At 43.4% G+C, this 22,592-nt stretch overlaps 1 protein-coding gene across 1 annotated transcript in view; it reads left to right on the top strand.

The window, feature by feature from the left end:
* Positions 1-22,592, top strand: part of LOC140491202 (EF-hand calcium-binding domain-containing protein 5-like) — a 164,711-nt gene that overhangs the window by 26,267 nt on the left and 115,852 nt on the right. Inside the window, exons 3-4 of the mRNA XM_072589181.1 lie at positions 3,590-3,653; positions 17,369-17,442. Coding sequence (XP_072445282.1) covers positions 3,590-3,653; positions 17,369-17,442 — 138 coding nt within the window. The remainder of the gene's footprint in view (positions 1-3,589; positions 3,654-17,368; positions 17,443-22,592) is intronic.

The following is a 22,592-nucleotide window of genomic DNA, read 5'->3' as shown; positions in this document are numbered from 1 at the left end:
ACACAACACCAGGTTATAGTCCAACAGGTTTAATTGGAAGCACACTAGCTTTCGGAGCGACGCTCCTTCATCAGGTGGTTGTAGAGGAAACAATTGTAAGGCGCAGAATTTATAGGAAAAGTTTACAGTGAAATGTAACTAAAATTATACATTGATTGTCTGTTGATTCTTTCATCTGTTTGAATATCATGAAGTTTCACTTCTCTCATGTGTAAATCACAAAACCGTTTTTTAAAAAGTTGCATTCTCAGGTTACCTGTAACAATTGGTGTTAGCTAGACAATTTGTTGAAGGTGTTAGTCCCCTGTGTTCCCTGTCTGTGCCATGATGTTTAGATTGATTCTAATCTAAAAAGTGAGATAAGAGAGTTTTACATGGTACATTGGGGAAACCTAGCAAAGGCTACGGCAACAAATGAATGGGCACAGCACAACAATCAACAGACAGGAGTGTTCCTTCCCAGATGAGGAACACTTCAGTGGTCCAGGACATTCGACCTCGGACCTTCGGGTGACCATCCTCCAAGGCGGACTTCAGGACAGGCAGCAGCGAAAAGTGGCCGAGCAGAGGCTGATAGCTAAGTTCTGTACCCATAGGGAGGGCCTCAACCGGGACCTTGGGCTCATGTCACATTACAGGTGACCATCATTGCACTATACACACACACAGACACTCTTACACACACACACACACACACACACACACTCACACATGCATTCTCTCAGAGACTTAAACCACTCTACACTGTTGCACACACATATACACTGTCTCTCACACACATTCACAACCCCCCACCCCAGACACACACACACTCCCACACTCACACATGCACCCCCTCACTGACATAAGACACTTTGCACTCACATACACACACATATACACTCTCTCTCACACTCACAACCCCCCAACTCAGACAGACAGACAGACACACACAGACCTACATGCACACAAATACATATACATTTTTGGGGTGAATTTGTACTTGCAGAGTTACGTTGTACTTTGCTCAAAAACTGCATGAATTTATGTAAAACTCTGTTATCTCATTTTTTAGATTAAAATCAATCTAAACATCATGGCAGAGACAGAGAACACAGGGGGCCAACACCAGAACACCCCTGGTGCTCACCTTCCACCCTACAAACCTTCGCATCAACCAAATCATCCACCGACATTTCCGCCACCTCCAAAAAGACCCCACCACCAGGGATATATTTCCCTCCCCACCCCTTTCCGCCTTCCGCAAAGACCGTTCCCTCCGTGACTACCTGGTCAGGTCCACACCCCCCTACGACCCACCCTCCCATTCTGGCACTTTCCCCTGCCACCGCAGCAACTGTAAAACCTGTGCCCACACCTCCTCCCTCACCTCTATCCAAGGCCCTAAAGGAGCCTTCCACATCCATCAAAGTTTCACCTGCACATCCACCAATATCATTTATTGTATCCGTTGCTCCCGATGTGGTCTCTTCTACATTGGGGAGACTGGGCGCCTCCTAGCAGAGCGCTTTAGGGAACATCTCCGAGACACCCGCACCAATCAACCAAACCGCCCCGAGGCCCAACATTTCAACTCCCCCTCCCACTCTACCGAGGACATGGAGGTCCTGGGCCTCCTTCACCGCCGGTCCCTCACCACCAGACGCCTGGAGGAAGAACGCCTCATCTTCCGCCTCGGAACACTTCAACCCCAGGGCATCAATGTGGACTTCAACAGCTTCCTCATTTCCCCTTCCCCCACCTCATCCTAGTTTCAAACTTCCAGCTCAGTTACTGTCTCCTTGACTTGTCCGACCTGCCTATCTTCTTTTCCACCTATCCACTCCACCCTCTCCTCCTTGACCTATCACCTTCATCTCCTCCCCCACTCACCCATTGTACTCCATGCTACTCTCTCCCCACCCCCCACCCTCCTCTAGCTTATCTCTCCATGCTTCAGGCTCACTGCCTTTATTCCTGATGAAGGGCTTTTGCCCGAAACGTTGATTTCGCTGCTCGTTGGATGCTGCCTGAACTGCTGTGCTCTTCCAGCACCACTAATCCAGTATTTGGTTTTCAGCATCTGCAGTCATTGTTTTTACCTTCAACATATTGTCTAGCTCTCACCCATTGTTACAAGTAACCTGAGAATGCAACTTTTTTTAAAAAAGTTTTGTGATTTACACATGAAAGAGGTGAAACTATCATGGTATTCAAACAGATGAAAGACTCAACAGACAATCAAGGTATTTTTCAATGTATGATTTCAGTTACATCACACTTTAACCTTTTGCTATAAATTCTGTGCCTTACAATTGTGTCCTCCGTAACCACCTGATGAAGGAGCGGCACTCCAAAAGCTAGTGTGCTTCCAATTAAACCTGTTGGACTATAACCTGGTGTTGTGTGATTTTTAACTTTGTACACTCCAGTCCAACACTGGCATCTCCAAATCAAACTCCAAAGGCTTTTTATACATCCTTCAGAACACTGATTTAAAAGAAACTTATCAACTGCAAATATAAAATTAAAAAGAAACTCAAAGATAATCCCCAAAATTTTTGCTGCGTTAATTTTGACAAATGCATAAATATGTTTATAAACAATGAATATATGAATTTGTTTAAAGGATTGTACAGACAAAAATATTATTTGTAAGTGTATATTCATAGTCACATCCACAAGTTAGTTAATCAGATGTCCTGTATAGACAGACCTGACTGTAAATATCAAGACTGTCTGGTTCTCAAAGAACATTGTTGAAACAAAGGCAAGTCTGAACAGGAGTTGACTGAGAATGATACATTTCAGGTCCCTAGTGCTGGCCTCTGAAATGTTTGATTTTAATGGTCATACAGCTACTTTCTGCTGAATTCCCAGGTATTTTGGGTTGGAAAGTCAAAATGCACCATAATATTGGAATACAGCCACAGGTTTAAAAAAGACTTGGTGTTTTTAAATTGCATGGCAAGACATGTGCTGAAAACTGGTGGGATCCATCTTTAAATTTGCAGGTGAATCTCTGATGATGACATTATTGAAGCTGAAAGCCATTATTACTTGAAACCCAAGCAGGAGCAGTTGTAGAGGTTTCCCTATCATAGGTTGTGGAAAATGAATTGAGGGAATTTAACATAATGTTCTTAACAAAACGCAATTTTGGTTTGGGCTCAAAGGTGTTGGAGGACTTCCCTGAGCCTCCCATGGAACCTTTTGCCTCCTCTTCCTGAGGCTTTGCCCCATTTCCAGAACACGAGTGCCCTATTAAGCCACACTCAGACACTAATCTTTTAATGATGTAACTGCTGCCACAAACCCCAACAGATGGCCTCCAATCTGTCCTATTTTCAATGCTACACTGTTATTCTTGTCAGGAGGTCACCTAAGTAGCATGCTAATAACGCCAGTCCATGAACCTCAGCTGCTTTCCGACACACCATCTTCTCATATGATCTCTCAGCCATTTTCCTGATCAGAAGCATATATTGAATTCCTTATTTTGGTTCTTGAAATTGCTGCATTAGTCAGGGTTTGGACAATTTTAAAATGTAATATTGGTGGTTCACATGCCTTCCAAAAGTAACTTCAAAATTATGTGCTTCCATTATAGGCTCAACGTGTTCTGCTTTCCTTTTCGGAGTCTTTCCCTGATTATCTTTTTGAAACATTTGAAGGTAAGGGCAACAACATGTAGTGACAAACATGTGGTTTTGCTTTGTTTTATCATCCATGTGTCCCAGATTTATATACACTGTACCTGCAGTGTTGACTCATACCCGGGATAAGTCTCCAGCATCCCTCTAGTATTTCACATATCCATCTGTCAATAAGCCCAATATGATCAGGGAGTACATAACAACCAGGACTGAACCTACTGCCACCTGACTTTGCAGCATGGTTTTCTAGATAGCAATTAGCAGTGAGAATACTGGCTGGTTTTCTTTCCATTCTGTCAGTACATTCTTGATGTTGCATACAATCTACCATAGTTAAACATGAAAAGATTTTTAATGTTAACATTATGACAGGTTATCATTCATAAATATCGATTATTTTAGAGTTTTTCTTTAAATTAAAACCAGTGGCATATGGGTATTGGCTTCCTTTTGTGAAGTTGGTAAAATTTAACTTAGCCAGACTTTCTAATTCCATGATTTTTAAACTGTTATGTGTCTCCTAGAGTGTTAGTAAAAGTTTATTTAATCTATGGGTGTTTACAACTAGCAAGAGAAAAACATCAAAGTACTACCTTAGCAAAACCTTGGATAAGCAAGTTCTTTTAGACGTTTTAATTCAAAAGCTCTTTGGACAGTTTGAAGGGGACCTGACTGACTTCAGATATAAATTGTCTGTCTTAGAAAAAGGAGATTATTCAAAGCATAAGGAAATAAATTACCTCAATGAAAGTATGTGTTTGTGAAGTTTCCAGGACAGCAATGTTTGTTAGAACTCTTCAGATTATTAATGGTGAAAGTCTTAAGCCCTCAATTGTGTGATGATTCAAGCAAGAAGCTTTCCCAGTTCACAGGACCAGAACTAAAAAGGAAGCATTGAAGTCAATTGAGCCTGTAGATTTGATAGGGAAGGTATTTCTCTGGTTTTTGAATAACTGTAAAGTGATGGTATTGGGTAATTAATGGAATTTTGGTTTGTTGTATGTTTTGAAACTTTTCAAACTGTTATATGATTAAATTAGATTCCCTACAGTATGGAAACAAATCCACACCGACCCTCTGAAGATTAACCCACCCTATTTTTACCCCTGAGTAATGCCTAACACAATGGGTAATTTAGTATGGCCAATTCACCTGAACTGCACATCTTTGGATTGTGGGAGGAAACCCACGCAGACACAGGGAGAATGTGCAAATTCCACACAGACCATTGTCTGAGACAGGAATCAAACCCGGGTCCCTGGTGCTGTAAGGCAGCAGTGCTAATCACTGAGCCACTGACCCACATACATAAATAGAGAAATTGCTGGAGAAACTCAGAATGCCTGATAGCATCTTATGAAAGGGTCACTTCATACTCAAAAATTTAACTTTCTATTTCTTTCTACATATGCTGCCAGACCTGCTAAGGTTCTCCAGCATTTTCTAGCATCCACAGTATTTCATTTTCATTTAGATGATTTGTTTTTATTTTGTTCTTATTTCTTCTATGTATAATACATTTCTGTTTCTCTTTATTTTGCTCATATTTTAGTAAAAGACTGACATTTAAAAAAAGATCAAATTTGATCTATCAAGCCAGATTTCATTCTGGGGATTATCTGCAGTAACATCAGCTGGAATTATAACAAACCACACTGTATAATGCATGTTGTTTGTGTTGCAATTATATTTTACATTATCTTTAATTCAATTTGGAAAGCTAGTATCCATACATTTTTTAAATGCTTCTTTTTGAGCAGCTGGCCTCTCTACTGCTATTGGAGAAATTAAAGTCAATAGTTCCTTGGAAGATGTGCATTTCACATGTTAACTATGCTGTATGTTTACACTTTGGAAAAGAAACTGTATAATTGCAGTTAGCTGCACTCCAGAAGCATAAATAAGCCCATGAGCACAGACACTGCCACTTGCTATAGTGATTCAATGAACACTTATATGTTAACAGATGGCATCAGAATGGATCGAGAGGTGACAGACTTTTTTTTATTTCAAAAATATACTTTATTCATAAAATACTTTGATGGTCTGTATAGTTGGACATGCCATACATATATAAACATTCCATTTCTTTGCATACTGAAACAGAGTAACCATTCCTATTTACAGGTCTGTATGATTACATTTTTAACTGAGGCGTCAGCAGAGCCCAAATGACTGCGCGGGACCCCTGTTCTTCTTTAGGCAGGCAGACGTTACACGGTGATCTTTCCCCACCGTGCCTTGGCGGCAGCTGCCCCAAGTTTCAGCGCGTAGTCCTGGACCTTGGAATGTGCCAGTCTGCAACACTCAGTCGGGGTCAATTCCTTCAGCTGGAAGATCAACAGGTTTCGGACCGCCCAGAGAGCATCCTTCACTGAGTTGATGATCCTCCAGGCACAGTTCATGTTCGTCTCGGTGTGCATCCCGGGGAACAGGCCGTAGAGCACGGAGTCCCGCGTCATGGCGCTGCTCGGGACAAACCTTGACAAACACCATTGCATTCCTCACCAGACTTCTTCTGCATAGGCACATTCCAGAAGGAGGTGTGTGACAGTCTCAATCCCCCCCGCAGCCGCTTCGAGGGCAGCGTGCAGTGCGGCTGAGAGTCTGGGTGTGCATAAAGGATCTCACAGGCAGAGCCCTTCCCACCACCAGCCAAGCCAAGTCTTGGTGCTTTTTGGAAAGTTCTGGCGATGAGGCATTCTGCCAAATGGCTTTGACAGTTTGCCCAGGGAACCGCTCGATAGGATCCGCACTCTCCTTTTCCCGAAGGGTCTCAAGGACACTGCGTGCTGACCACTTCCTGATGGACTTGTGGTCAAAGGTGTTTTTCTTCATAAACTTCTCCACGAAGGACAGGTGATACGGAACGGTCCAACTACTCGGAGCGTTCCACGGCAGCGAGGCCAGGCCCATCCTTCGCAACACCGGGGACAGGTAGAACCTCAGTACGTAGTGACACTTGGTGTTTGCGTACCGGGGATCCACGCACAGCTTGATGCAGCCACACACAAAGGTGGCCATCAGGGTGAGGGTGGCCTTGGGTGTATTTTTTTCGCCCGTTGCCCAGATCTTTGTCCAGTGAGTTCCTTTGGACCTGTTCCATCTTTGACCTCCATATAAACTGGAAGGAGGCCCGGGTGACCGCAGCGGCACAGGTTCTGGGAATAGGCCAGACCTGTGCCACGTATAATAGCAATGACAGTGCCTCACACCTGATGACCAGGTTTTTTCCTGCGATGGAGAGCGACCGTAGCTTCCATCTGCCCAGTTTCGGCCTCACTTTGCTGATAAGCTCCTCCCAAGACTTGGCGCACGCCCCAGCCCCCCCGAACCAAATACCCAGCACCTTCAGGTGGTTGATCCTGACGGTGAAGGGGATCGAGGATTGATCGGCCCAGTTCCTGAAGAGCATGGCCTCACTCTTGCCTCGGTTTACCTTGGCCCCCGAGGCCCGTTCGAACTGGTCACATATGCACATGAGTCTGCGCACTGACAGCGGATCCGAGCAGAAAACAGCGACGTCATCCATGTACAGGGAGGCCTTGACCTGCAGGCCCCCACTGCCAGGAATAGTCACCCCTCTCAGGCTCGCATCTTTCCTGATAGAGCCATTTGCTAGTCTATGCAGCACACAAACAAGGCAGGAGAGAGAGAGGGCAGCCCTGCCTGACTCCAGATCTGACTGGGAAGCTATCTGATTCCCACCCATTGATTGAGACTGCACTGACAATGTTGGTGACCCCAGAGCAGACCTGACACGGTTGGCGATAACTTTTGACAGAATTTTATAATCCGCTTTCAACAGTGAGATTGGTCTCCAATTTTTGAGCTCCTCCCTCTCCCCCTTCCACTTGTGGATGAGGGTGATGATGCCTTTCCTCATGGATTCACTCATGGTACCTGCCCAAAGCATACTGACATACACCTCCAGCAGGTCCTGGCCAATCAAGTCCCGCAGAGCGGAATAGAGCTCGACCGGTAAACCGTTGCTTCCGGGAGTTTTATTCTTTTCGAAGGACTTGAGGGCCTAGGTCAGCTCGTCCAGAGATAACAGCTGGTTCAGCCTCTCCCGTGTTCTGTCATCTAAGACCTCCGTGATAGCAGACAGGAACGACTGGGAGGCCGCGCTGTCGGTCGGCTTCGCGTCATACAGACTCGCATAGAAGGATTTACTGATCCTCATGACGTCAGCCTGAGATGACGTTATCGAGCCATCTTCTTCCTTCAGGCTGCTGAGCATGGAGCTCTCTTTGTGCACCTTCTGGAAGAAGAAACGTGAGCACGTCTTGTCCTGCTCCACCGAGTGGACGCTGGACCGGAAGATTATCGTGGAGGCCTCCGAGGCGAAGAGTGAGGCTTGCTGGCCCTTCACCTCCTTGAGGTCTTCCGTGACATCGACCCCCATCATCTGCAGCAGGAGCAGGTTCTGCATACTTTCCTGGAGCTGTGACAGTTTTCCCCGCCTCTCTCTCGCCTCCTGAACACCTTTGAGGATGAAGAACCTCTTGATGTTCCCTTTTCCTGTTTCCCACCAGTCCGCTGGGGACTCAAAGAGGGGCTTCACGGTCCTCCAACCTGCGTAGTCCCTCTTGAGCTCCTCAATGTTTCCCGGGGTCAACAGCTTTGTGTTCAGCTTTCACGTTCCCTTACCAGCCTGCTGCTCGTCCTGTAGGTGACAGTCGGCCAGCAGGAGGCAGTGGTCAGAGAAGAACACCGGCTTGATGTCGATGGATCTGACCGAGAGCATTCGGGCCACAAACAGGTAATCTATCCTTGAGCGGATAGACCCGTCTGCCCGTAACCAGGTGTATCTACGCTGCGCTCTGTCTACAGGGATGCTGAAAACATCGTGCAGCTTGGCATCTTTTACCGTGTCCATCAGGGCTCTGGATGTGGCGTCCAGTTTACTGTCCCCCCACTGGATCATCCATCTATATCAATGATACAGTTGAAGTCTCCGGCCAGAATGACCGGTTTGGACGTAGCCAGCAACAGTGGAAGCTGCTGCAGGATGGCCAACCGTTCACTCTTACCCACTGGGGTGTACACATTAAATCAGTCTCAGGGGAACATTCCTGTACATGACGTTGGTGATGGTGAAGTTGCCCCCTCGCAACAGGATACCTAGGCCGGAGGCGCGACCAAACTGACGGCCCATGGGCCCACAAGCTCGACCATCTCCTGTAGCTGCTGAGGTGTGGTATCCCACACTCCTGCAGAAACAGGATGTCGGCTTTAACGTTGGCCAGGAAGGCCATCGTAGAAACACATCGCGTAGCCGATTTGATGCTACGCACATTGATGCTGGCAATTTTTAACCCCATTTTAACAGTTTACGAGGTTAACAATGTCCTTTTGCTGCTGGTCTTGCCCCTCTGGGGTAGCTGTGTCCATCCCAGTGGTGACGGCAAACTGCTGGACCCTCCCAGGGCTGAGGTAGCTGTCCGGCTCCATGCTGGAGCCAGTTCCCCACTCTGGTGTCTTTGGGTCGGGCCCAAGGTCTGCACCGTCCAGTTCTCCATCTGACAGCGGGGCTGTCACAGGACCGCTGCTCCCAGTTATCTGGAGCTGTGGGCCAGTGGGTACCTTTTAGTTCTCACCGAGTGGGGGGGCGGCCTTTACCCATCCCCTCAGAGGGATCGTCCTTTCCTGTTTGGGTGGTGCTGTCCTCCTTTTTCCCCATGGCGCTCTGTCTCTTCCTCTGGTGACGACCCTCCTTGCACCCATCCTCACCATCGGAAGAGCTGCTTGTATCCTCATTGTGTAGGTGTCGCTTCCCCCTTTGCTGGGTGGCTTTGGGGCCCTTGAGAGGTTTCCTCTTCCTGCTTTTGATAGTAATCCAATCCTCTGCCTCCTTTGATCCCTCCTCTTCCATTTCGTCCATCTGTCTTGAAGGAGCTTGGATCCGTTGCTGCATCTCCCCGCTGTCTGCCGTCTGCTCCGCTACAGCCTGCCCTTCCTTCTGGGTGCCTCCAGACACCGTTCCTGTGCTGTTTTGTGGTACCTTGCTGGTCTTAGGCGGTCCACGGCTCGTGTTGCCACCTCCGGCCATCTGTGCGTAGGTAGCTGCCCCTCGTCTTGGGCAGGCCTTGTACATGTGGCCCGCCTCTCCGCACAGATTACAGTTCTTGGCCTCCTTACATTCTTTGGTCGGGTGGCCTTCCTGCTTGCAGTTTTGACAGACGGTCACCTTCCAATCGCCGCCATGTGGCCTGACCTCCCACAGGTTCAGCACACTTTCGGCTGCCCTGCGTATGTCAGGTAACCTCTGCTTCCTCCGATGGCAAAGCTGGAGGGTGGGTGGAGGATGTTCCTACTGGCATCGACCCTCAGGGTTACCCTGACCTGTCTTTTGCTGGTCCAGATCCCGAAAGGATCGACTACATCAGTACTCTCTCCCTCGACCTGGACGTATCTTCTTAAGAAGGTCAGGACATCTGCTGCTGGGACGTAAGGGCTGTACATCTGAATCATTACAACCAGACTCCTCTGTGTGCAGGAAGCACACACAATGGGACCGCCAACAAGATGGAGAACAGAGGTTCCCCTTCCTTCTCCTTGAAGACCTTCAGGAGCTGCTCGCAATTCTTCACGCTCCTGAAGGTCACATTGAAATAGCCTGCCGCAGGGAAATCCTGCAGGCAGTATATGTTTTTTTTAATTTCAAAATATACTTTATTCATGTAAATAAATCTCTGGTACTTGTACAATTTTCCATGTTGTTCATAGTTATATACATTGCATGTCTTAATGTTACAAAGAACAAATTGAATTAATCGAATTCACAGTTCGCAATTCTTCAGGTGGGCTTCGGGGGGTCCGTTGTTTCCTTGTTGGGAGGAAATGCCCTCCTCTTTACCGACAGCGCTCTGTCTCTTCTTCTGGTGGTGATGGCCTTCTTTGCGTCCAAGCTGTTGCTCCTCATTTAGAAATAGATTGCCATTCATGACCTAGCAGAGTGTTGAGCAGAGGTTGTGACATCCAGGTTTTAGGTACTCACTATCAAGTCCACTTGGGTTTTGACCCCATGACAACAGAATTCCAAGTGAGGCTAGCCAAGCAATTAACCTAATTTCTTGGCTTGATGCAAACATTTCTAAATCTCCCAGTCCAGTGACTGTTACAAATGTCAAAGAAGTAATTGATGTTTATGCAAGCCATTTCACAAATGAAGAACATGTGAAACACAGTCAAGTTGAAATATGGGAAAACATAGCATCAAATTTGTCTACATTCAGTGGAGATAAATAAACAGATAACTGATTTTATAGAGGTGTTGCTTGAATGATAAGATTTACCCAGGCTGTCAGAATAACATCAGATAGCGCTATAGGAGTTTTACATTCATCTGTAAGGATAGACATAACTTAGTTTAATATCTTATTTGAAAGATGACACATCCAAGAGTATAACATTGTCTCACTGAAGTTGTTGGTCAGTTCGCCGAGCTGGTTGATTTTCTGGCAAACATTTCATCTCCCTCCTGGGTGACATCTTCAGTGCTGTGTAGTCTCCAGATGAAGTGCTGTCATTGTGATCTGCCTTGAATTTATACGGTTCTGCCTATTGTGGCAGGTGGTTCTATTTCCAGTTTTGTACTGGTGTGGTCTCTAGTTGAGGTCTATTTCAACATTTTTTTAATGGAACTAGTGGCTGAATGCCAGGCCTCCAGGAATTCCCGAGCTTGTCTTTGTTTAGCCTGTCCCAGTATTGTAATGTTAAATTGGTGTCCTTCATTGTCAATGTGTATTGAAATGAGGGAGGACTGGTCATGCCATCTTGTTGCAATTACAACTCAAGCTACAGATCTTCACTAAAACTTTGAACTGGCTTTCTGAACTGGACTGAACTGAATATGGATTATGTGCTCAAATTGCAAAGTGGGGCTTGACCCAGGCAAGACCAAAGCTCTTTTTAACTTAGTATCATGTGAAAACCACAAATTTAAAATTCCTCAACTTGTTCCAACGTTTCACCAACATAAGCCATATTTCAGTGTTATGTAATTGCTTCTTGTCCTTTTTTGCTTTTAACAACCTTTGGGTTGAAGCGCTGACAAGGTGTTGAGGAGCCTTTTCAGACACCCACCAACCTTGAAAGATGAGGCTTCTGGAAACAGCATGACCAATAAGCTCTCACCCAGGAGTTCGAATTATATTTCTGCTCCTTCAGAGTTGCTGGGTCAAAATCCTGAAACACTCTCACAAAAAACACTGCGGATGTACCTATACCTATGATTCAAGAAAACTGCTTCTTAAGGACAGTTAGGGACAGGGCAACTAGTGCTAGCTGTGCCAAGGATGCACAAGGTAGCATGGGATGGAAATCAAAGGATAAAATGGGATAAAGCAGTAGAGAAATGTTGTGAATGAATGAGTTTAAGAATACAGCACTGAGTTGGTATATAACACAGAAGGATCATTCAAGGAATAGTGAACATTAATACTGTTAATGCCTTCCTGCCTCCATGCTAGCAAGCTCCAGATGGAAAGGTCCGTGACAACTTTCCCAACTGCCTCCATTTAACAGCCATCAGTGATAAGTTAACAGCAACATAATAACCACTTTCAGGTTCCTTCGCACCTTGACTGTAATTTTCTTCAGTACCATGATAGCCTGCTAACCTTTGACCTGTGCAAATGCACGTCAACAGGAGGAAGGCAGTCATTTAATTTGTGCATAATCGAGGTCAGTGAGGTGGCCACCAAGAGACAGCTGGCTTAGTGGTGCTGGAAGAGCACAGCAGTTCAGGCAGCATCCAACGAGCAGCAAAATCGACGTTTCGGGCAAAAGCCCTTCATCAGGAATAAAGGCAGTGAGCCTGAAGCGTGGAGAGATAAGCTAGAGGAGGGTGGGGGTGGGGAGAAAGTAGCATAGAGTACAATGGGTGAGTGGGGGAGGAGATGAAGGTGATAGGTCAAGGAGGAGAGGGTGGAGTGGATAGGTGGAAAAGAAGATAGGTTTCACAACATGGTTGAAGAGCTTCAGAGCAGAGAAAATGACCTGGGAGTTGCAGTGGGAGAGGGACTCCCTGAGATTCTTGTAGAGAGAGGAGGTGAAACCTATCTCCTTTTCCACCTTTCCACTCCACCCTCTCCTCCTTGACCTATCACCTTCATCTGTGCAGACAGGATGATATATTCCAGGTCCTCAGTCAGGAGGAAGGTTTGCTGGTGTCCTATTAGATGCCTGATGGGTACGGGATCCAGTGTGCCTTCCTTCTCGAAGTGAATGCAGGTGACTTGCGAGCTTTTTCAGACAGTATGCAAGACACCCTCCAACCTTGAAAGGTTACACTCCTGGGAAAAGCACAGCTTACAAGTTCACCTTCATGAGTTGACATTCCCACTCCATCATTGTCACTGGATCAAAATCCTGGAACAGTCTCCTTAACAGCACATGAACAGCAGTCATTCAAGCAAGTGGCTCAATACTATCTTCTCAAGATTGTTAACAATGTTAACAGCTAACCCGAGAATGCAACTTTAAAAAAAAGGGTTTTGTGATTTACACATGAAAGAAGTGAAACTATCACTGTATTCTAACAGATGAAAGGCTTAACAGACAATCAATTTTTCAATGTATAATTTCAGTTACATCACACTGCAAATTTTTGCTATAAATTCTGTGTTACGATCGAGCCCTCCACAACCACCTGATGAAGGAGCGTCGCTCCGGAAGCTAGTGTGCTTCCAATTAAACCTGTTGGACTATAACCTGGTGTTGTGTGACTTTTAACTTTGTACACCCCAGTCCAACACCAGCATCTCCAAATCATTCTCAAGGATAATTAGGGATAGACAATATGTGCTGGTTTTGCCAGCAGTGCCCAAAATAGCATGGGCCAGAGATCAAAGGATTAAATGGAATAAAGGGATAGATACAGCATTTTGTAAACTGATGTGTTTAAAAAATACTGCACTAAGTTGGCAAAAAACACCAAAGGACCATCAAGGAACAGTGAACAGAACCAAAGGAACTCTTGCAGAGTTGCATTGTGCTTTGCTCAAGAACTGCATGAATCCATGTGGGATTCTGTTAGTTCATTTTTTAGATTAGAATCAGTCTAAACATTATGGCACAGACAGCAGCACACAGGGGGCTAACACTTTCTACACATTATTGGGGCTGACACCAATTGTTAAAGTTCACCTGAGAATTAAACTTTTTTAAAAAATGTTGTGATTTACATATGAAAGAAGTTAAACTAACATGGTCATTCTAACAGATGCGAGACTTAACAAACAATCCCGGTTTTTTAAAATTATAATTTCAGTTACATCGCACTGTAAACTTTTGCTATAAATTCTGTGTTACGATCGAGCCCTCCACAACCACCTGATGAAGGAGCGTCGCTCCGGAAGCTAGTGTGCTTCCAATTAAACCTGTTGGACTATAACCTGGCATTGTGTGATTTTTAACTTTGTACATGAACTTAGATGACCAGGGACATTATGACCTTGGTCAGAAAGAAAAAGGAAGCACACGTAATGAGGAACTGAAGAAGCCCTTGAAGTATATAAGCAAAGTAGGCAAGAACTTAGACAAGGAATTAGAAAGGATAATTTGGGTCATGAAAAGTCATTAGCAAAAGGGATTAAGGAGAATCCCAGGACTTTTTATACATAGATAAAAAATAAGAGGGTAGCCAGCGAGTGGTTTGGCCCACTCAATGACAAAGGAAGTAATCTATCTGTGGAGCCAGAAGAGGTAGGTGAGGTCCTAAACAAATACTTTGTATCAATATTCACCAAAGAGAAGGAATTGGTAGTGGATGATCTAAGGGAAGGGAGTGTTGCGTTTCTAAACCGAGTTTCTATTAAAAAGGAAGAAGTGCTGCACATCTTAAAAAGTATTAGGGCAGCTACATCACCATGTCCTGATGGGATTTCTCTCAGGATATAGAGGGAGACAAGAGAACAAATTGTTGGAGCATTGTCAGACATCTTTGTATCCTCTTTGGCCATAGGTGAGGTCCCAGAGGACTGGAGAATAGCCAATGTTGTCCCATTGTTTAAGAAGGGTAGCAGGGATAATCCTGGAAATTACAGGCCTGTGAGTCTCATGTCGGTGATAGGGAACTTATTGGAAAAGATTCTCATGGACAAGCGGCATATACATTTAAAAGCAAATGGATTCATCAGCATGGTTTTGTGTCGGGGAGAGGTCATGCCTCAGTAACATGATTGAGCTTTTTGAGGAGGTGACGAAGATAATTGATGAGGAAAATTAATGGATGTTGTCTACATGGACTTCAGTAAAGCCTTTGACAAGGTCCCTCATGGCAGACTGGTACAAAATGTGAAGTCACATGGTATTGGGGTGAGCTGGCAAGATGGATACAGAACTGGTGAGGTCATAGGATGTAGAGGATAGCGGTAGAAAGATACTTTTCAGAATGGAGGGTGTTCCACAGGGATGAGTGCTGTTGTAATCTATATAAATGATTTTGAGGAAAACGTAGCTGGTCTAATTACTAAGTTTGTAGATGATACAAAGATTGGTGGAGTTGCAGATAGTGAGGAGGATTGTCAGAGGATACAGCAGGATATGGATCAGTTGGAGGCATGGGCAGAAAAATGGCAGATGGAATTTAATCTGGACAAATGCAAGGTGATTCATTTTGGAAGGTCAAGGTGGAAATTATAAAGTGAATGGCAGAACCGTAAGGAGTATTGACATACAGAGAGATCTAGGTGTGCAGATCCACAGATCATAGAAGATGTCAATGAAAAAAGATAAGATAGTTTAAAAATAAGGCTTTTGAAGGGGCATTGAGTATAAGGGTAGACAAGTTATGCTGCAACTTCATAGAACTTCAGTTATGTTACAGTTGGAATATTGGGTACAGTTCTGATCACCACTTTACCAGAAGGATGTGGATGCCTTGGAGAGAGTACAAAAATGGTTTACCAGGATGTTGCCTGTATGGGGGATTTTAGCTATGAAGAAAGATTGGATAGACTGGGTTTGTTTTCACTGGAAAGCCGGAGGTTGAGGGACAACCTAATAGAAGTTCATAAGATTGTGAATGGTGTGGATAGAGTGGAAAGTATGAGGGTTTTTTTACAAGGTGGAGGGGTCAATTACTGGGGGACACAGGGTCAAGGTGCAAGGGAGGAAGTTTAAAAGAGATGTTTGAGGCAAGTGTTTCACATAGAGGGTGATGAGTGCCTGGAGTGCTCTGCCAGAGGAGGTGAAGGAAGCAGACAAAGCAGCATTCAAGAATCACCTGGACGAATACATGAATAGGAATGTAATAGAGGAATATAGATCCTATAAGTGAAGGCCGTTTTAGTATGGGGACAAAATGTATTGTGGAAGACTAGGAGCGCCGAAGGGCCTGTTCCCGAGCTGCATTGTTCTTTGTTCTCTTTGTTTGTTCTTTATTCGCCGAGAAAAACTGCTGCCATGATTCCAAAGCCATGCCAACATAGTTCAGGCTTAATTGCCCCCTAAAATAGCAGAGTAACCATCTCAATTGTATAGAAATGGGAAATATATGTTGGCCTTGAGCCACGCCACACCTTGTGAATGAATATAAACAAATGTAAAAGAAAGGTACCTGAACAGGATTTTGTGCTGATTCATGTACAGAAGAAATGAACACTTCTCGATTTTCCTTTTGCCATTAATCTCAGATGTTCCATTGCCCATTATAAACTGGTGAGTATGGATCACACCATTACATTTTGAAGTTTACTTAGAAATTCCCATGAGTAGTCCTCAATGTCTGCTATAAGAAAAAGTACCTCTTAGGTGTTTTGCAGTTTCAGTAGTTGATTCAGTCTAAGTATTAAACCATTTTATAATATTGTGACCTGGACTTCTTGTAGTCTTATGCTTTACCTTCAGTATTCTTCAAATGCCAGAATATCGATCCAAAACTACTTTTCCCCTGTAACCCTTGATTCCCATACTGATCAAAAATCTATCTACCATAGCCTTAAAAATACACAAGGACTCTGTCCCCACAGCTCTCTGTAGCAAGCAGTTCCAAAGGATCTCAACCCTCCGAAAGAAGAAATTCCTCCTCTTCTCAGTTTTAAAACAGCACCGCTTCATTCTGAGACTATGTACTCTGGTCCTAGATTCTCCCATGAGAAGAAACATCCTCTCAGCATTTACTCTGTCAAGCCCCTTAAGAATCCTCTATATTTCAATGATATCACCTCTCGTTCTTCTAAACTTTAGTGTGTAAAGTCCCAATCTTTGTAACCTTTGCTCATAAGGCAATCCCACCCTACATGGAATCTTCTCTGAGTTGCCTCCAATGAAATGGTATCTTTTAGATAAGTGCTTAAGTACTCCAGATGTGGTCTCACCAGCACTTTTTATAGTTACATGTGGTATTTCCCCCTTACAAAATCTTTTGAACGATTGGCCAATTAAGCAGTGTACAATGAGCGGTTTGGTGCCATAAGTCATGATGTTCAGAGCATCACTGACTTAAGATTTCCTTGAGATGTTCACTGGAAGTCTAATTTCTTCTCAAAAGTCAGCTTGTCCATCTCTGAGAGATTCAAAGCCATATTCCAGCGGTTAAGCCAACTCTAACAAGTGCATTACCACGTGTTCAGAATTATATTCTGATATTGTCATAAACATAATATCTATGTCTTTTTGCATTTTATTCAGCACTAGATGTTCTGTATTTCTTTTACCTTCATGCATTCATTCCATGCCTTTGTAAAAGTGTGCTTGTCTGTTTCTGTGTACTTTACACACAGATGTGAAATATGACAAAGAACTGGAAGAGATTGATACAAAAGAACAAATACTAAATGAAGATGAGTTTGTAGAGGTAAGCAATAGCTCTTTCAGTGTACTAAATAACACCCAATTAAGTTCATTCTTATTAATGCAATATATTTTCAGCATTTTCCAGCAGCTGGGATTTGATCAATATCTGCAATTGGAACACTAAAACTGCCACCATATATACTCACTTGAAAATAGTGGGGATGTTCTCAATCACAAAGTGCTAAGTTTAAGTTCCCTGGTTAGTTCATTGTGTTTGTTCAAACTCTTGACATTCTTTAATATGTCAGCTTTTAATGGCATAGGTGATTTGTTGGCATTGCCACCTCTGCCCACATCATATGAAAGAATAAAGATACAAAGTGGTTCTAAGAAACTTTCTTTTCCTTATATGCAAGCAAGACATTTTAGTGCAATATTTATAGTACTGCTATCTATTGATGTTGATGTACACATTGATAACTTTTCAGAAATTATCCTCAACACTTACTCTTTCTCAGTATAATATATCTAAATGGAAAATATTAATTCATGCATGGTATTGCTTGGTCAGGCCTTCTGTACTTGTGTTAGCAAGTAATTAATAATGTTCAGAGATAAATGATTATGGTAATTATATTTGTTGATCTTACTAATTTCATTAATGGATGTTAACAATGTATAGTAAACATCCCTTGTTTACTGAAACATCATCAATGGACAGGAAATATTGGAGCCATGGTCCCATCGCCAGCTGCCTTCTTACTCATGCTCAGGTGGCTCTTCCTCAGTTACATTTTAAAACTATCTAAAAAGGAGTTAGAGAGAAAACAACAAATTATAGACTGGTTAGCCTGACATTGGTTGCAGAGTAAATGCTAGAGTCCATTATAACAGATTTAATAACAGAGCACATGGAAAACAACAGAGTCAGCATGGATTTATGAAAGGAAAATCAAGCTTGACAAATCTATAGAATTTTTCAAAGGTGTAACTAGTAGAGTTGATCAGCAGGAGCTAGTGGATGTGGTTTATTTGACTTTCAAAAGGTTTTTTGGTAGTGTCCCATATAAGTGATTGGCATGTAAAATTAAAGTACATAGAACTGGAGGATCCAGAATTCTGTCATGGATTTGGAACTGGTTTGCAGAAAAGAAACAGAGTAGGAATAAAAATAAAAGCCATTAACTTCTGAATGGCAGGCAGTGACCAGCGGGGTACAGCAGGGATCAGTAGCTTTAGATTCCAGCTTTTTAATAGTTTGGATGAGGGATCGAAATGCAATATCTCCATATTTACAGATGACAGAAAACTAGGTGAAATACTGAACTGTAAGAGGATGCAGAGATGTGGGAAGAGGGCCGAAAACATATAAAGGCATTTAACAAGGTGCCACACAAAAGGCTGCTGCATAAGATAAAGATGCAAGGCATTACAGGCAATGCATTAGCATGGATAAAGGATTAGTTAACCAACAGGAAGCAAAGAGTGAGAACAAATGAGTGTGCTTTTGTGGTTGGCAATCAGTGACTAGTGGAATGCCTCAGGGATCAGATTAGATTACTTACAGTGTGGAAACAGGCCCTTCGGCCCAACAAGTTCATACCGACCTGCCGAAGCGCAACCCACCCATTCCCCAACATTTACCCCTTTACCTAACACTATGGGCAATTTAGCATGACCACTTCACCTAACCTGCATATCTTTGGACTGTGGGAGGAAACCGGAACACCCGGCAGAAACCCATGCAGACACGGGGACAACGTGCAAACTCCACACAGTCAGTCGCCTGAGTCAGGAATTGAACCCAGGTGCTGTGAGGCAGCAGTGCTAACCACTGTCACCGTGCCGCCCTAATCAGTGTTGGGATTGCAATTATCCACAATTTATACAGATGATTTGGAGTTGGGGACTACATATAATACTTCAAAGTTTGTGGATGACACTAAGATGAGTGGTAGAGGTAAGTGTGCAAAGGACTGTGAAACTTTGCAGAGAGACATAGATAGTTTAAGTGAGTGGGTAAAGATCTGGCAGATGGAGTACAATGTTAATAAAGGCTAAGTCATCCATTTCGTTAGGAATAACTGTAAAAAGTACTATTACTTGAATGGTAAGAAATTGCAGTTGAAAAGTGTGGCGCTGGAAAAGCACAGCAGGTCAGGCAGCATCTGAGGAGCAGGAGAGTCGATGTTTTGGGCATGTCCCTGATGAAGGGCTTATGCACGAAACATTGACTTTCCTGCTCCTCAGATGCTGTCTGACCTGCTGTGCTTTTCCAGAGCCACACTTTTCTACACTGATCCCCAGCATCTGCAGTTCTCACTTTCTCTCAGTCATGGTAGAAATTCTGGCATGCCTCTGTGTAGAGGGACATGTGTGTCCTTGTGCATGAATCACAGAAGGTTGGTCTGCAGGTACAACAGGTAATTAAGAAGGCAAATGGAATTTTGTCCTTCATTATGAGGGGGATTGAGTTTAAAAGCAGAGAAGTTATGTTGCAGCTGTATATTGTGCTGGTGAAGCCACACCTGGAGTACTGCATGCAGTTTTGGTCTCCTTACTTGAGGAAGCATGTACTGGCACAAGAAGGACTGCAAAGGAGGTTCACTAGGTTGATTCCGGAATTGAGGGAATTGGCTTATGAGGAGAGACTGAGTAGACTGGGATTATATTCATTGGAATTTGGAATAATGGTGGGCGATCTTATAGAAACATATCAAATTATGAAGGGAATAGATAAGATACAGGAGAGAGGATGTTTCCACTGGTAGGTGAAAGTAGGACAAGAGGGCATAGACTCAAAATTAGGGGGAGAAGATTTAGGACTGAATTGTGAAGGAACTTCTTCACCTAGATGGTTGTGAATTTGTGGAATTCCCTGCCCAGTGAAGTGAAGGCTTCCTTAGTAATTGTTTTTCAAGCTACAATAGATAAATTTTTGAACAGTAAAGAAATCAAGGGTTATGGTGAGAGGGCAAGTAAGTGGAGCTGAGGTCATGAAAAGATCAGCCATGATCTTATTGCGTTGCAGAGCAGGCTCGATGACCTACTCCTAGTTCTTATGTTCTTATGTTGTAATCGGTCAGAATAAGGAATTGTGTAATAATCTGTGCTTCTTTTGACAAGATAGACTAAGGAACAATTTAATTAATGAGAAACTTATAGTATCTTAAACTTCGGGTGTTCTGGCACAATGGTAGTTTCCCTACCTCTGAACTGGAATGCCCAGATTCTAGACTCACCTGATCCAGAGGTGTGTCATGATATCTCTAGACAATTAATGAAAAGTATCTAGTATCTTACATTCAGGTGATTTATGAAATCGTCAAAGCTTTGAGGTTGGATTATTGCCAACATTTCCTTTTTTAAATTCATTCACACCTGGAGTACTGCGTGCAGTTTTGGTCTCCTTACTTGAGAAAGAATGTACTGGCACAAGAAGGGGTGCAAAGAAGGTTCACTAGGTTGATTCCGGAATTGAGAGAGTTGGCTTATGAGGAGAGACTGAGTAGACTGGGATTATATTCATTGGAATTTGGAAGAATGGTGGGGGAAACATATAAAATTATGAAGGAAATAGATAAGATAGAAGGAGAGAGGATGTTTCCACTGGCAGGTGAAAGTAGGACAAGAGGGATGAGAGTGTCACTGGCTCGGCCAGTGTTTCTTGTCCAGCCCCAATTGCCCAGAGGGCAGTTAAGAGTTAACCACATTGCTGTGGGTCTGGAGCCACATGTCGGCCAGACCAGATAAGGATGGCAGTTTCCCTTCCTAAATGGCATTCGTGAGCCAAGTGGGTTTTTCTGACAATGAACATTGGATTCATCATTAGACTCTTTAATTCCATATTTTGATTCAATTCAAATTCCACCATCTGCCTTGGCAAGATTTGAACACAGGCTCCCAGAGCATTTCCTGGGGCTCTGGAATAACAGTCCATCAATAACACCACCAAGCTGCCGTCTTCCCATAGCTCCCCATTATCCTGTGGTATCTGTCATATTTGTGTCTGAATATGTTGAATTTAACATGTAAGGGTGAGGTAATACTATCCAAAACATTAATCTATTACTATTCATTGTTGCCTTTGATCCAACAAACTTATGAGTCACAGAAACTGTACCTACTATATGGTAGTCTAATGCAAAACATACTGCAAATGTCAGAGTTCTGAAATAAAATCAGCACTAGAAACACTCAGCATATGTGGTAGTAGTCTACTGGCTTAATAGGTGTAATCAATGACTCTTTTGGAATAGTGTCAGTAACTGAGGGCCATTAATTGCACAAGTATTTTGTTCCATTGTATAATCCAACTTCAGATGCTGCAAAGAGGAAAAATAAATCATTTTTATTCCTTTAGGAAATGTAGGATGCTTTGCCAGTGCTCCTACAGTTCTAAACTCTTTGATTTATCATTTAAGTTTTGTTATGTGCAGCACTTGATGTCATGGTCTGTGCCAGAGAAAACAGCAGTGACTTGGGGCAGATCTTGGGAGGAAATCAATGACAGAGCCATTCCCCAACCTGTCCATCAAATGCTGGAATGGACAAGCATTGAATAGATCTCAGTGGTGTATTCTGAGCTGTAAAAAGTATAAGGAATAGCAGAAAGAAGATCAATGATGTTCATGAGGCAGTGTGACTTACATTGCACAGCTCAGCAGGTAGTTATTGGAGCAAGTGGAAGCTGAAATGGGGGTATACCTGGATGCATGCAGTTTTTAAATTTTGCATTGTTATACACTAATTAGTTTTTGGAAGTATCCATATGATGAATGGAGAACTATCATTGGCAATGTATCTTGGAAAACTTTGGTTTGGGTTGGACTGTGAATGACTTTTTTTAGAGGAATATATTCAAAGCAGGTTGCAATTGAAGAATGACATATTGCTGTTACTGCTGTAGTACCGCTGGATGCAGTGTTCATCAGCATGCTATTCTTAGCTATGTCTATGGGAATAGAGTGAAAATCCTTGAAGATGATAGGGCAAATTCTTAAGCAAGTAAAGAAATAAATTATATTTTGGCTATATAAATAGGAGTATTGGATACAAAAACAAGGAAGTCATGCTAAACTTTTAGAAATCACTGGCTAGACCTCAGCTGTCAAATCGGAATCACTGAACCATGGAATCATACAATGCAGAAGAGGCACTTTGGCCCATTGATTATGTACTGCTGAGACTTTACTAAAATCTACTCGACAC

Source organism: Chiloscyllium punctatum, chromosome 19, assembly GCF_047496795.1.
Source record: "Chiloscyllium punctatum isolate Juve2018m chromosome 19, sChiPun1.3, whole genome shotgun sequence".
Lineage (NCBI taxonomy): Eukaryota > Metazoa > Chordata > Chondrichthyes > Orectolobiformes > Hemiscylliidae > Chiloscyllium > Chiloscyllium punctatum.
This window is presented reverse-complemented; position numbering and strand designations above follow the sequence as displayed.